The following is a 15,794-nucleotide window of genomic DNA, read 5'->3' on the forward strand; positions in this document are numbered from 1 at the left end:
ATTCCCGTTAGATCCTTTGTAAACCCTGCCCTTTACATTTACTTTCGAAAGGCTGAGAGGTTTCAAAACCACCCGGGGTGGGGAGTGGGCAGATTTAGACACCCAGTTTTCAGGAATGAAAATGCCAGTACAATTATGAAGGGTACATTCTCATTAGGGTTTTGGCGGATTGGGCGCTAGGGATCCTGGGTTTGGATGCCAGCACTCCAGTCCCCATCGAGTTCCAAATCCCTTAGGGCAGGTTTGAAAATGTCAACCCAAACGGATCCGTTTTTCAAGGCGGCGCCTTCACATGGCGTTACCTAGGTTGACCTTGGCACACGCGGAGTTGTTTCTTGCACCCATAACGCACTTGTACACGTCCCCTTTCCGGTTGTCGGCTGTCCCATCCCAGGGCGCCCCGACCAACATCCTGTAGAGGAAACACCAACAACGCAGTCAAGGGAGCAGAGATGGGACCTTCCTCCTCAGAACATCAAGAAATAAATCGTCAGCAGAGCGGGCAGCCTGAGGTTCTGATGCGACAGGGAGAGGTTTGCAGGGAAGTTTTATAGTTAGTTTTAAAAAGTGTTATATATAAACCCTTCACGGTGCATGGCATAAACCTGAGGTGAGTAAGAAACTGCCCCAAGGGTCTGTTATTCCATAAGTATCCACTAGGGGGGGATTCTTGCACCTTCCTCGAAAGCTGCTGTGATTGGCTACCCTCAGAGACAGGAGACCGCAGATTACCTGGATCCAATAGGTAGTGCCTATGTTCCTAATTAACAATACTTGGCGCTTTGACAGCATAAGCCAGTCGAAAATCGCAAAGCATTTCACAACAGGGCAGAGCATCATTAGCCCCACTGTACAGATGGGAAAACTGAGGCTCACGGAAGGGGACATGACATGCCCAAGCAAGTCACTGGCAGAACTGGGAATAGAGATCACGCTGCAACTGCCAGAGTCCTACTCTAGATGCTAGACAAACTCCCTCACAGAGCTGGGCATCGCAGAGCGACAGGATAGGGCCGCGCCCCTTTAAATAGCTCTGAAGACCTCGAGTTCTGTGTTTTAGACACACAGCCCCAGAAACCAGCCTGCGCAGCAGCATGTGCGCAGCGAGGCCGGGCGTGTTTGCGTGTCCTTAGCAAATACAGTTCTTTGGGGCCGACCGTGCCTGGTTTAATTGGGCTTTTCCCAGTCCCGAAGCCTCCTGGAATCCTCATCACACCAGCCCCCTGCTTGCCTCTGGTCTGGTAACCTAATGAAAATACCTTCGAGACGACGAGTTCTGGCTCTCTGCTTTAGCTAAAACGCTGCCTAAGTTTATGGCTCCGTGAGTTCCTCTTGGTTCACACGCCTCCGGGGGAAAACACACGCGGAGGAAATTCTCTGCACAGATGGATTGGGAAGGGAAGGACGTACCAGCAGGCCAAAACCTCAGCTGGTTCAGTGGTTAGGGTGATGCCTTAGGACTCGGGGGATGTGAGGTCAAGTCAACGCCTTGTTCTTCCAAAAACTTGGGCAAGTCACCAGTGCTCCACTGATGCCCAGGAACGACAGAGATCTGGCCCTATTCCCACCCGGAAAACAACCCCTCAGCGTTTTAACTGCCTGCAAGTGCTTTTAAAACACCCCAGGTTAAAAAGAGCAAGTCAAACGAAGAAGGGAGAAAATAGACGCCATGAAACCGCTCTGGGGAGGCTCTCTGAACTCCCAGCCCCGAGGAGCGCTGGTGAGAGAATGAACCTGAGGAGGAGTGAATGGAGAAAGCAGTTCTCAGGCTGAGGATGGGTGAGGGGGAAAAAGGAACTTGGATGTAGACGTGGGATGGTTCGGCCAAACTCTGCAACTTAAATCAACCGTCCTCGCGCTGTCTGTGGTTGTTGAGCACGGCTGACACAGCTGCGTAAATGGATTCACAATGGTGAGGCACTCTGATGCTGGGCCTCATATAGGTACGTCAGACAGATCAATCTATTCTTGGGGTATCTCCCTTCCAGGCTAGCGGCGTTTGACTTCCCAGCACTCCTCACAGTTTGTTTCATTTTTAAAAAAGCCAGTGCCTACTTAGACAGCCGATATGCTGCCAGCCCTTCGGGATCTCGGCATTGGCCCGATATTGTTTTATTAGGGCTGATTTGATGAAAAATTTTCAAACTTTTTTTGGAGGGGTGGGAGGGGAAGCTGGGATGGAAAACTGGGGTTTTGACGAAACCAAAATGTTTACTGGATATGTCAGCTTTCCTTGAAAGGTTTTGATTTTTTTTTTTTGTCAGTCAGAAAACTGAAAAACGTAGGTGGAAAAGCCAGACTTTGAGTTGGGGGCCAACATTTTTGATTTGTTCCCCCCTGTAACGAGGGGTCCACTTGCTCGCGCAACAAATGAGCCAGAGACCTCTTCTGAGTGCAGTCATCAGTGCTTTTCATTTTCAGTCTCAGTTCCCACCACCTTCTATTTACGGTCTGCTCCAAACCAGCCACCCGGGGTGCTAGCATCTCCAGCCAGCAGGGGTGCACTGGGTGGGGCTCCTCCCTTCCCGTTCTCTTCCCCCCTCACTGCCTTCCTGCCAGCCTTATATAGCCCCCTGCTAACGAGGCCTGCAGGTGCTTCTCTCCTAGCAATTAGGCGTGGCATACTCAGGCAGCCCCAATTAATGCTTCTTAATTGGAGCTGGGCTAACAGGGACCTGGCTCAGGACCTCCTGGCCTGCACCCTGTTACACCCCCCTCCACAAAAAGTCAACATTTTCCACTGGACGTGTCGATGAAACGACAGGACAGATTTTTGGTTTTTGCCAGAATTTTCCATGGAGCGCCCCTCCCCCCCATTTCCCAACTAGCTCTACGTTTTCCAGCCCGGTCGCCGCACTTTCAAGGGGCTGAACGTTTGGGGGAAACAGTCCTAAAGGCGGGCGGGTGCACTGCCTTTTCCGTCCTTGGTGGAAGTTCTGTCGTAGAAGATGTCATGGCCGCTCAGAACAGGAGCGCCCATCTTAGGCCCCAGATTTAGCCCAGGAGGGAAATCAGTTAAGGTCTGGAGGTTGTTTTGTCCGTCAGCTGGACCTGCCTTAGCCGAAGAACATGGAGCTGGAGACACACATTTTCTTGGGGGTGGGCAGGGGTGCCATCGGGAAAGACCTGCCCAGCATCCGCAGAGGAGTGGCAATAGATGCTTTTCATGGGGACAGCCTCCCTTTAGCTTACTGACCCAGGCTATCTTGCCAATTTTGGGAGGGACTGTATCTCAGGAGTCAAATGACCCCATATTTGGGTCACTAACCCTCGCCAGTGATCCCATGAGGCCCAGCAAACTTAAGAACATAAGAGCGGCCATATTGGGTCAGACCAAAGGTACATCTAGCCCAGTATCATGTCTTCTGACAGAGGCCAATGTCAGGTACTTCAGAGGGAATGAACAGAACAGGGAATCATCAAGTGATCCATCCCCTGTCACCCATTCCCAGCTTCTGGCAAACAGAGGCTAGGGACACCATCCCTGTCTATCCTCCATGAACTTATCTAGCTCTTTTTTGAGCCCTGTTATAGTCTTGGCCTTCACTACATCCTCTGGCAAGGAGTTCCACAAGTGGACTGTGTGAAGAAATACTTCCTTCTTTGTTTTAAGGCAATCCGAGTGATTATGCAGATTGTAGAGCTTTAGAAGAGTTGAGCTTTACAGAGAAAGCTGGTCTAAACCTTAACTCTAATATCATCCCTCCTCATTGCAGCTAAGAGAGAGGACTTGATTCCCTACGGCCTGTTCTCACTTGGGCATCTCTTGCTGAGACTGGCAGCCCAGGGGGCCAGTTAGCGCCAATGAAGATGTGGTCGCCAGTCCACTGGGAATGGCTCGGTGACCCACCCACTCCTACATTGGTCACCTAATGGACGGCAATTTCGGGTCACCCTCTGAGCTCATATTCAAGCCCTACAATAACACTAGCTCCCAGCTCAGCACAGAGATGGCTGCAGATGCAAGACTTTGCTCCAAACACCCACGGACAGCTGTTGGCCTGCTACTTCACTCCCCTTTCCCCCTCCAGAAACCCCTCCATACTATACAGCGTTTGCTTCCTGTATTCAGATGACCTTCGTGTCAAACAATTACGACGAACAGTCCCGGCCGCTGCTGGCTCCTCCCGGCATAACAGTTGGATTTCCTGAGTGCAGAAGATTTTTATTTTTTCCCCCTTCTTCTGTGAATCATTTTCAAACAGCAGCCGAGTCAGGGCTGCTAGTCATTTCCTTTTATTTATTTTTTTTTATTAAATAAACTGCTGATGTGCACTTGGGGAAATCAGGGATACGGTTCGGACTCCTCACTCCCCTGCTCCCGTGCACGGCTGCAATACAGATGCTCGAATTAAAGCCAGGGGGACCTTGTCAGTTTCAACGGGGGGTGGAGGGGGTCCTCCAGTTTTTGTCCCCTTTGGTACCTCTGAGCCCTGGCCATGCAGTGCAGTGCGTTTAACCAGTTTCTCCCCGCTTTGAATGTTCCCCATGTTCAAGAGAGGCAGCGTGGCCCAGTCATTAGAGCACTGGCCTAAGACTCAGGAAGTCTAGCTTCCTGGCCCAACTCTGCCACGGACCGTGGGAAAGTCACTTCCCTTCTCCCTGCCTCAGTTTCCTCTCCCACCCTTTGTCCGTCTTATCTGTTTAGATCAATGGTCCCCAAACTTTTGAGGGTCATGTCCCCCTTACACCTGTCTGTGCCCCCGCCTGGAGCCACGGCTAGGAACAGGACTGCGGCTCGGGGGGGGGGGGGGGGGGGGCCCAGGGGCGGGGGGGGGGAAGGAGCGGGGGCCAGGTGCTGGGGGGCACCCCCTCCCCACCCCCCCCATGGGCCCCTCCAAAGGTTCCTCTATGTCCCCCTAGGGAGTGCGTGCCCCACAGTTCAGGGACCTCTGGTTTAGTTTGTAAATTCTGTATGGACGAGCACAACAGGGACCTGATGTTGCTTGGGGCCCCTAGGCGCTTCTGGAATGCAAATAAATAATATTAGCTCTCCCCTGCCAAAGGCACCAGAACTATGTCAGACCGGAGTCAAACTGGTTTCCAGTTATGGCCCGAAAGTGGATTCGAATTAGGAATGCAGCTGTGAAAAGCACATGCAGCTATTGGCTCGCCTCAGCTCAGTCCATCTCACAAGCCCCTGTAAAATTCACACTGTCCACACTGGCACGAAGGGCTGTCCCCTGGAACTGCTGCGGCAGGCAATGCTTCCCACACTCACCATTTCTCCCCTCCAGCCTCGTGCTGCAGGACTTTGTAACCGAATTGAGCCTCCGGTGGGCCCTGGAAGATCTGGGGTCTCTTCACATCAATGTTGAATGACCTGCATAGCCCTAAAGAGACAGAGAGCAGAGTGTTAGTCTAATCCAGAGACCCCCAAAGTTGGGGGAGGTGCAAAGACGTAGGGGTGGAGTGGGAGGACAGAGACAAAACTCTCAACCATTCTCCAGAATCTCGGCTTTCTTTTAAAACAAGAGTCAAGTCTCCAGATGTTACGGCTGCAAAGAAAAACTGAAAAATATGACCCGAATAGTAAGTTAGCTGGAAACTGTATTCTGTGCGGCACTGAAACCATTGGCCAATTTGGCGAATAGCTTGGGCTGAAAAAGGAACCAAACACAAACATTTCAGACACATTTCGTTCCAAAAGGTCATTCGGAATTGACATTGGAACCATTTCATGTGGCCCAAATGGAACATTTTCTCTCTTTTTTTTGGTTTAGTCAAGGGGGGAAAAAAATGGAAAAATTCAGTTTCAGTTGAAACTAACCGCCTTTTGTGGGGGATTTTTCAGTTCGGTGGCCGAAGCTGACGCTGCATCGCTTACACTTGGGTCATACTTTTTAGCTTTTAATCAACGAGTCGCCCTTTTTGCCTTGCAAGACAGGGCCAGTAGGAGCAGAATCAAGCCAATGCTTTCAAGAAAAACACCTCCCTCCATGTACATCTTTCATGCTGTGACAAAGTTCCTCCTCTATCTTGGTGGGTTCTGCGCTTATTGGCGGATTTTCTTGCCTCAGAGATTCACCATGTGGGTTAGGGAACAGCCCAGAGACCTTCCCCTCTGGAAGAACCCACAGTCCAGAGAAATTGGAAGGTTTGGGGGGAACCCAGGCCCACCCTGTACTCCGGGTTCCAGCCCAGGGCCCTGTGGACTGTAGCTGTCTATAGTGCCTCCTGTAACAGCTGCATGACAGCTACACTACCCCCACCCACACACTACAAGAAGGATGTGGAAAAATTGGAAAAAGTCCAGCGGAGGGCAACAAAAATGATTAGGGGTCTGGAGCGCATGACTTATGAGGAGAGGCTGAGGGAACTGGGATTGTTTAGTCTCCAGAAGAGAAGAATGAGGGGGGATTTGATAGCAGCCTTCAACTACCTGAAGGGGGGTTCCAAAGAGGATGGAGCTCGGCTGTTCTCAGTGGTGGCAGATGACAGAACAAGGAGCAATGGTCTCAAGTTGCAGTGGGGGAGGTCTAGGTTGGATATTAGGAAACACTATTTCCCTAGGAGGGTGGTGAAGCACTGGAATGCGTTACCTAGGGAGGTGGTGGAGTCTCCTTCCTTGGAGGTTTTTAAGGCCCAGCTTGACAAAGCCCTGGCTGGGATGATTTAGTCGGGAATTGGTCCTGCTTTGAGCAGGGGGTTGGACTAGATGACCTCCTGAGGTCCCTTCCAACCCTGATACTCTATGATTCTATGAACTCCCTGGGCTACTTCCCCATGGCCTCCTCCAAACACCTTCCTTATTCTCACCACAGGACCTTCCTCCTGGTGTCTGATAACGCTTGTGCTCCTCAGTCTTCCAGCAGCACACCTTCTCATTCTCAGTTCCTTGCACCTCTTCCTCCCAGCTTCTCACACTCCAAACTGAAGTGAGCGCCTTTTAAAACCCAGGTGCCCTGATTAGCCTGCCTTAATTGATTCTAGCAGCTTCTTCTTAATTGGCTCCAGGTGTCCTAATTAGCCTGCCTGCCTTAACTGGTTCTAGCAGGTTCCTGATTACTCTAGTGCAGCCCCTGCTCTGGTCACTCAGGGAACAGAAAACTACTCATCCAGTGACCAGTATATTTGCCCTCTACCAGACTCCTGTACCCCACTGGTCTGGGTCTGTCACAATGCACTTAAGTGAACTCCAGAAAATTCAGACTAGTGTGTTACTTTAGCATCCCTGATCGGAGCCCCATCGCGGCAGGCACTCCGCACGAGAAAAAACAACGTGTGTTCATCCTAGTATAGACAGGACAGTGGGAGTTTGAACACGTGTTAACTAGTCAATTACCTGGACCAGGTCCCATCTGCATCAAAATTTTAATTTGGTAAAACCACATCTTTTTTCTCAGCAAAGATCAAGCTGAAGTAAAACAGTCCCTCTCCCAAATTACTTGCAGTCTAAGTAGGTGAAACAAAAACATGTGAGGGGAAACTGAGGCGCAGAGAGCCAGATCCTCAAAGGTAACTCCATTGGGAGTTAGGTGCCTAAATAACTTTGAGGATCTGGACCAAAGTGACTTGCCCAAGGTTGGTGTCTCAAATTACATGGTTCATAACAAATCCATCAGGTCCACTTGATGCAGGACTCGGGGGGTGGGGGGGGGAGGATTTTAGAGCCTGGGTACGCAGGAGGTCAGACTAGATGATCACAACGGTCCCTGCTGGCCTTGGAATCTGCGAGTCTCTGTATCGTGAGCTGCTAGGAGAACGGAAACATTTGTGCAGCCTGCGACCAGGTGCTAAAACAAACCCCCCCTTCCCACTAGCCCAGGCAGTCCAAGCCCTCAATGAGACTTTCAGACTCTTCCCAGATTGGGTTCTTTCAGGTTCACAGCCGCAAGGAGGCCAGGCAAACCGCAGCCGGCAGCACACGTGGCCTGGGTTGAGTTTGTGCAGCCGATTCCCCCCCCCGGCCACAGGAAATGTCGTCGCCCCATCATGTGGGGCAACTGCGATCATCCAGCCTGCCCCCTGTGTAACACGGGCCATGGGCTATCCAATCGCCTTGGGCTGCAGGACCCGCAGGGCCGTGCTGCCCTTTAATGGTCAGCGTAGCTACACCTGGAGCTTTTAGGACAAAGGGGCAGGGGAGTGAGATACACAGGTGTTTACGCACCACCCCTGGGAAGTATTAGCCTTAGGGTGCAGATAGGAAAACTGAGGCATGGAAGGGTGGGGGAAGTGACAGTGCTCCCCAGTGCACACTCAGTGAGTGACAGTCTCTGCATTGAAGGGGCACTCAACAGGCCAATGGTGGGAGTGGAAACTGAGGCACAGTGCGTGGGGGGGGGAGTGACGCCCCAGGACATACAGCACACCAGTAGCGGAGCCAAGAATAGACCCCCCCAGGCGTCCCGAGTTGTTTAATTCGGAAACCGGCCATGGGTCTTAAGAGCTCAAGTGATTGTTTCCAACCAGGCATTACCGTGAGGCCGTCAGGACTGAACGTCACTGTCTATTGCACTGCCCGCTCACCCGGCTTTATCACACCCACACCCTTCCCGGCTCCCAGGCCTGGACCCTACCCCCGGGCTACGCGGCCTCTCCTCCACCAGACCAGAGCTGAACTCCGGCCCTGGGACCGCATGGCAGGGTAAGAGGAGAGGAAAAGGGACCCGATCCCCTTGTGGCCCGGCAGCAGCCTCTCTGACTGCGAGCAGGAGCGGGTGGATTGGTCTGGCATGCGCACGTTTTAAACGGGGCCCAGATTTAGATCCTGTCTGCAGCAGCAACAGTCCCCTCGCATGCATCACGAATGGGATTTAGAGAGCAGTGCTGGAAACCACTGACCGCGCTGTTACTCCCAGCGGAGGGGAGGCCATCCTCGCAGAGAGCACTGCCTGGTGCCCATGCCCACTCTCTGCTGGACTCCAATTCTAGACCCTTCCAAGCCACAACGGGGTCAGCTCTACTTTGGGCTGTACTCTTCCCAGTTGGCCCTATTCTCCCCCTTGGCCTGAGCATCTGCCAGCCACCTGCTTCCCCTTGTAATGCAATGCCCTTGGGGTGGGGGAGTAGCCAGCACCAGGATGTGAACCTGCGACCTCTTGGCCTAGAGGCACAAGAGATAAAGACCCACCTCTGCTAGCTGAAGGCTGTTGCACATCTGGGCTGAGCACTAGACAGAGACAGAGCCGCACTGCAGGAGGGTGGGTTGGCGAAGCCGGGTCAGGCATTGCGTGAGCGTGGTTTGGAAGCAGAGAGACAGGCCGCTGGGAGCAGTGCCGGTAATTCAATAGCGTAGACAGCGTGGCTATCTCTGGAAACCCTTTGCCTGCGAAAGCCTGATGCTAAGTCTGTACTGCAGCTAGCAGCCCGCCTCTGGGCCTGGGTAGACAGCCGTGTGCTAGGTCTGCTCAAGGTAGCGTGCTAGGGGCTAGCCACCCGAGTGCAGATCCAGGGCTTGTACCAGGGCGGCTAGCCCCCGGTGCCCCTTGTGCCGCCAGATCTCGAGCAGCTACCGGCATACATGGGCTGGGTGGCATGGTGCCTGATACCGTGTAGACATACCCAGAGAGAACAGTAAGGTGTCGGTCTGTGTCCAATGGAATCCCCTTTCTACTATTCACACTAGACCTGGTCAACAACAATAGAGACCCAGCCGTTTTCCATTGCAAAAAGCGGTTTCGGCAAAAATCAAAATATTTCCTGGGAACGTGTTCATTTTGCAATGGGAAGAAGTCAAAAATCCATGGAAATGACGCTATCCACCTGAAACGCTTTGATTTCTGTTCATGTTGAAAATATCTTTCCGATTTTATCCTTCACATTAATGGAGAACAAACGTCAAAGCAAAAAGTGGCCGCACTGCTGAAGCAAAACCTTCAAAGGGTCCCAAATCGAAACCATTTCGCGGGACGTTTCGGCTTTTCATTTCATTTGGGAACGACAACCACCACATTTCTACATGTCAGAATTCCTCAGGGAACAGAAATTTGGGTTCCCAACCAGCTCTTATAACCCCCAGTCCTGTCTCTTCTCTGGTCCAAGAAGCAAACGCTGTTCCCAAGTTGGCGCTAGGAAGTGCTGTGCTGCCGGACTCCTTGCAAGATGGATGTTCTGGTTCTTTTAGTGTCCCTAGCAGCCCGGGGGAGGAGCCCTAGTGAGCTGGATTTCTCCCAAAGCGATAATTTAGTCCCATCTCCTTAAAAACACCTCATAGTCCCGGGCCTCCTCCATGTGCCTGCTGATCTCAGTGGTACCTTGCATCACATCCCAATCCCAAAGCACTTTATGGATCACAGTTAACCCTCACGCTCGCGTAGGGAAGAATCAGTCCTGCCTTCCTGCAGCTGCACGGTGAAGGGAAGAAATGCGCCCAGCGGTACAGAATCCCAACTCACGGCCTCTTTCTCTGATCCCACGGCCCACGTTCCCCCCGCCTCCCAGACCTGGGGCCTAGAACCCAGGAGCCCTTGAGTCCACTGCACGACTAGACGATTTCAGCGAAGCACCTTAAAACCAAATCCACGAGGAGGAGGAAACGAAACTGACCATGATCCATCAGGTGAAAGTGACTGAATTTATTGCACCGGCCAAAGGGCTAAAACAGGAGCAGTGAAAGCAGCGGAGGTCCGTGCGAAACTCAGGGAGGGCGTATTCTTTTGAAATATACAGGGTCTGATTTCCATGTACACCCAGGCACTGGCAATCTAGGGGCCCTCCCGAGGTGTGGGGGAGTTAACTGTAATTGACACTTGATTTTAAGGCTGCTTTAAACTGTCCTTTGTGGAACTATCAAATGAAGTCCATGATGCGGCCAACCTTAAGAGCGTCTGATGCATTTCGTGCCTGGGTGTCAGTGAGGCTTGAGACTGGAGGAGTTGTCCTGAAATTATAGTTTCCAAGCTGAGATCATAACAACCTCCCAGCGACAGGCTCCAGCTTGGCAGGGCAGAGCGGGGCAGTGTATTTCCTGCCTCTCTGAGGATGTGTAAGGAGAGGGCGGAGGCTGCGCCCCTTGCACACTGACTCCTCTGTCTCGGGAGCCGACCGTGCCCCAGATTCGCAGCAAACCTCAGGAAGAAAACAGCCCAGCAATTACGCAGGGTGTAGTTTGAAAATAGAGCGCCTTCGCCCCAGGATGGAGCACACGCACACGCTGCAAATTCCTTGCGTGGCTGGCTAGCTAATTACCAGCAGCGCCGAGAAGCCAGCTTCGGAAATTAGCCCGCACGGGTATTTTAGGAAACTCAAATTAAAGAGAGAAAAAATTCTCGTTGTCTTGAAATATTTTGAGAATTGCACCGGCCCAGAGCCAAGAGCCTTGTTTGTCCCGGCCCGGACCTGCCAGTTAACCTCCTATGTTATTGCTGGCTTTAAAATTGTCGTGCAGTTAGAGCCAGTGATCGTCTGGTCTCACCTCCTGCGTAGGACAGGCCAGAGAAGCTCCCCCGGGGACCCTTGCACTGAGCGGTGGTTCTCAACCTTTTTGGGGCTCGGGACCCATTTGTAAATGTTTATGGCCCGTCGCAACCCGGTAAATAGCCTGAGGGTGGAGTAGCGTTAGCACCTGGCTGATATTTGATTGGCCTGGCTGGGTTTTTTTACGGATTCGCCAGTTGCTAGAAAAATAATGTCATCTGCCGGGGGTTTTTTTATGTGGGTCTGAAGATTTGCATGATCATCACAATACACGGGGACAGCTAATGTTAAAAGTTTCTGTGTCCAGCTAAAGATGCTGCAGTGTTCCCACTTCCCCAGTTTAAGTAAGAAAATGATGTTATCAGTCTGATCTATATGTAGGGTGACCAGACAGCCAGTGTGAAAAAGCGGGACGGAGGGGTGGGGGGTAATAGGACTCTATATAAGACAAAGCCCCAAATAGCAGGACTGTCCCTATAAAATCGGGCCATCTGGTCAGCCTATCTATATGTTACCTGCGTGTGTAGCCACAGGCAGCCGTGAAAGTCTTTAGCAGAGGGGGAGGCAGCGGAAAAAACCTCCAGAAGCTCCCCGAGGCAGGAAAAGGCTCCGGCAGTGGACACTACACGTGGGAGGCGCTGGTTGGGTGTGTAGAGAACCGTGTATATAGACCCTAAGGTTCTGGCATGGCTTTGCTTGGGATAACAGTCTACATAGTTATCTATACCCACGCTAGAGGAGCATGCAGTGTATGTACCCTACATGCCACCATCAATGTAGACATCAGAAAGAGCCGTCCAGTCCCTGTTTAAAGGTTTCGAGTAGCGCCAGCGAAAAAATTAGGCAGAAGAGTTTTCCATTGAAAAATGCAGTTTCATTGAAACCTAAATGTTTCACGTTGACATGCGGATTTCAACTCAATTTGTTAATGGGAAAGGTTGGATTGGGTTCATTTTGTTTAGTAAAATGATATTAAAAATATTAATTTTAGATGTATTAGGCATACATACTGTACCAAATATTAATATATTATAAAGGTCTAAACAGAGTGTTTCAATATTATCCAAATTAGATGTTTTGAGGGTCCCAAATTGAAATTTTCTGGATTTTTCAGTTATTTTTGGTATGAATTTGAACCATTTTCCCCCCAAAATGTCAGTGGGATGTAACTGGTCAAGGTGTAGAGGAACAGGGAACGTGGCCACACAGCCACAAGGATTGTCAGCCTAAGTTTCTTAGAAGTAGCATCCTGCAGCAGGGCTGTCTGAGTCTCCGGTACTTCTCAAGGGACATGTGAACAGCCCTGATCTGTCTCCACATGGTGTTCACTCTGAAACCTAGTGATGCCCATTTTAAAGTGTGGCCGAAATTGGCCGCACTGGGAGTTAGACCTGAGTTTTAGTCCCAGCTCTGTAACCGACTCCCAGGGATACTTTGGCCAAATTCCTGCCTTCCTGTGCCTCAGTTTACCCACCTACAAGATGAAGATACCTATTCTTGCAAAGCATTTTGAGACTTATGAGTGGAAAATGCTACTGCAATGGTGCCAAGTAGTGTCTCTTCTGGTTACAACAACGAGGAGTCCTTGTGGCACCTTAGAGACTAACAAATTTATTTGGGCCTAAGCTTTCATGGGCTAAAACCCACTTCATCAGATGCATCTGATGAAGTGGGTCCAAATACATTTGTTAGTCTCTACGGTGCCACAAGGAGTCCTCGTTGTTTTTGCTGATACAGACTAACACGGGTACCCCTCTGAAACCTGTCTTCTGGTTAAGTCTCCTTGTTAACTATTTCCCTGCCAATTATTTAAGCAAAAGCATGGCAGCTATTCAGGGACTGTGGGTGGAGCTTGGCATTGTGGGCGGAGTTTAGCAAGAATACCACTTCTTCCTTCCCTCCTCTACTGAGGCTCCCCTCCTCCATTACACACACTCACCCCAAGGAAGGGGAGTTTATATGTAAATTAAATGGACTAGCCTGGAACCAATTAGACATGTAAAGAAAAGAGGAATTCCTCACTGATCCCCTGGATGGAAGAGACCCTCCAACTATGTGTTAAGAACAGTACTCTCAGCCCAAAGCGTTTCAAAAATCCCCCCAAATCATGAGATTGGAATTAAAACCTTACGGTTTTTAAACTACTCAATTAAGTTTGAGCGTCTTGACTTGGAACGTTGCCCAATCCTGCTGTTTTCTCACGCGTTCCAAGACATTGGTCTGTTTTCCCCAAAAAACTCCAGCTGCTGGAGTCATGCGAGAATCTTATTAAAAAAGTACATTTCTAGTAAGTTATAAAGAAAAGCTTAGACATGTGACCTCGGTCTCAGAAACCAGAAGACACAATTAGATTTTTTTTAAAAAATGGCAGAATTTTTTGAAGTCAGTCATGATTTTTGGGGGGGCCTGACACAGGATTTTTGAATGCTTGGGGTTTGCGGTCTGCCCTGAGGTTTGTGAGCCTTTATGACCGAACTCGGGTCAGATTTTTCTTTGCAAGCATGAGGGCCAGAAACCTTTAAAAAAAAAAAAAAAGCTGTGATTTTCACTTAATCACATGACTCCAGAAGCTGTGGGTTTCAGAAACAGAAACACCACATACAGCAAGCCTGCCCTTTTTGTGCCTCAGTTTCCCCCTCTATAAGCACAAGCTCAAGGTACGTCATAGATTGGATTCCACCTGGAGGGAAGAAAAGGTGTAGAGGACAAAGAACGACCTATTGTAGGAAAAGGATGCTACAATCATGGAGACATCTCACAGCAGAGTTACATCGCTCTGGACAGACAGCGGTGGGGAAAATGGGCCACTTCTAGACATAGGAGAGTCTAAATCTAAGTCTCTATAAAAGAGAGATACTTACATCTACAACAAAATTATGAGCCGGCTCTGCTGTGAGCAAGTGGCAGGCTCAGGGGCTGTAAATCCCAAACCCAAGAAAATCTCCCTGATTTGCCAAAATATTTCCCTCTTTGAGAAAAAATATCCTCTGGGAATTTCTCAACCACCACAGCTAATGCCTGCCAATCCCCTGGAGCGGGATGGAGAGGGCATGATGGGACGAGTCAAAGCAGTTCCAGATGTGCAGTGATCTACGCCATCGCTTGCCGGGGGGCAAGGGGGGAGAAGGCCAACCTGCTGCTCAGAGATGAGTAGAGCTGGTCGGACGTTCCCCCCTCCCCCCAATCCAGATGTAATTTTCATGCAAAGCTGTTTTTCATCAACATTTTTCAAAAAGCCACCGAAACGTTTGACTGAGATTTGATTTTCCAACGCCACCTCCCAAATGTTTCAGCTTCTGCTTTTGCTTTTTCCTCCAAAAAAACACACTACAAAACATCAAGCTGTTCCTGGGGAAATTCTGATTAAAGAAAGAAAAGAAAAGTTTCATCCACGTTGCCATACAAAACCATGGCATTTTCCAGCTGGTTTTCGCCGAGCTCTGTCTGCCCAGCTCCGAGCAGCGAAGATGTCCCAGTGCTTAGAGGTTACAGCTGACTGCAGAGTCGCGGCTTGCGTAGACATCCCTGAGCTAGCATTGATCTAGCTAGCTCCGGGTACCGCAAGCAGGGAAGCCGTGTTTTTAGCACAGGCCAGCCAGGTGAGCGTTCACTCTGGGATCCAGGCAGTCTATCCGGCCCATGCGGCCACGACTTCATTGCTAGGGGGACCTTAGCGAGCCTGATTAAAGCCAGCGGGGGTCCATGCACCCCATGGCTGCAGTGCAGAAATACCCTGCCACGGGGATAAGAGAGAAGGTCAGTCAGGCCGCCTGGAAAGCGTTTTGCTCTGAATGGAAGCTGCCACACTCTGATCTGATCCCGGAAGGGTGAGAGGCTATTTGGATCAATGAGTTTGGGTCGGTCCATTAGGAGCCAGCCATGAAGTTCACACCTAAAGCTCCCGAGTGTCGGGAACGGCATTTGGGCCCAGTCTCCAGCTTCTGAATTTGGGAGAGGAGGGTTCGAACTTGCCAAGCTCCTCTGGAATGGCTAAGTTTGGGATCTACCTGAAGCTCCCCCACAGTCCAACCAGGCTCTGGGGCCTGGGCTGGCTTAAAAGGGCCGGGACTTTCCAAAAAAGGGCCAGCATCACCTGATCTCAAGAGCTTCTACAGCTTGGTGGGGAGCCTCAAGGAGCCCAGAGGAAGGGCAAGCTGCTCCCCTATTCCTCACCTCTGCTCTCCCCTGCTAAAACCCTGTGCAGATTCCTGCAGAGTCTCTTGGGAAGAGCTGCAAGAGCACAGGAGCTGGGGGACTGGATCAGACCCAAGGTCCATCTGCTCCAGTGTCCATCTGCTTCAGAGGAAGGTGTAAGAATCCCACAAAAGGCAGAGGTGGGCTAATCTGATCTCGGCAGGAGATGGGCTGAAGCCCAGAAGCGTGAGATATAAAATCCCTTCCAAACATGAGTTCGCATCAGTCACAGCAACTAT

The 15,794-nt window shown here is 50.8% G+C and overlaps 1 protein-coding gene across 1 annotated transcript in view; it reads right to left on the reverse strand.

The window, feature by feature from the left end:
- Positions 1-15,794, reverse strand: part of ITGA10 (integrin subunit alpha 10) — a 51,122-nt gene that overhangs the window by 30,574 nt on the left and 4,754 nt on the right. Inside the window, exons 2-3 of the mRNA XM_026656285.1 lie at positions 5,222-5,333; positions 303-412 (exon numbers count right to left, since the gene is read on the reverse strand). Coding sequence (XP_026512070.1) covers positions 303-412; positions 5,222-5,333 — 222 coding nt within the window. The remainder of the gene's footprint in view (positions 1-302; positions 413-5,221; positions 5,334-15,794) is intronic.

Source organism: Terrapene carolina, unplaced genomic scaffold, assembly GCF_002925995.2.
Source record: "Terrapene carolina triunguis isolate 2854851 unplaced genomic scaffold, T_m_triunguis-2.0 Scaffold227, whole genome shotgun sequence".
In the NCBI taxonomy this organism is placed as follows: domain Eukaryota; kingdom Metazoa; phylum Chordata; order Testudines; family Emydidae; genus Terrapene; species Terrapene triunguis.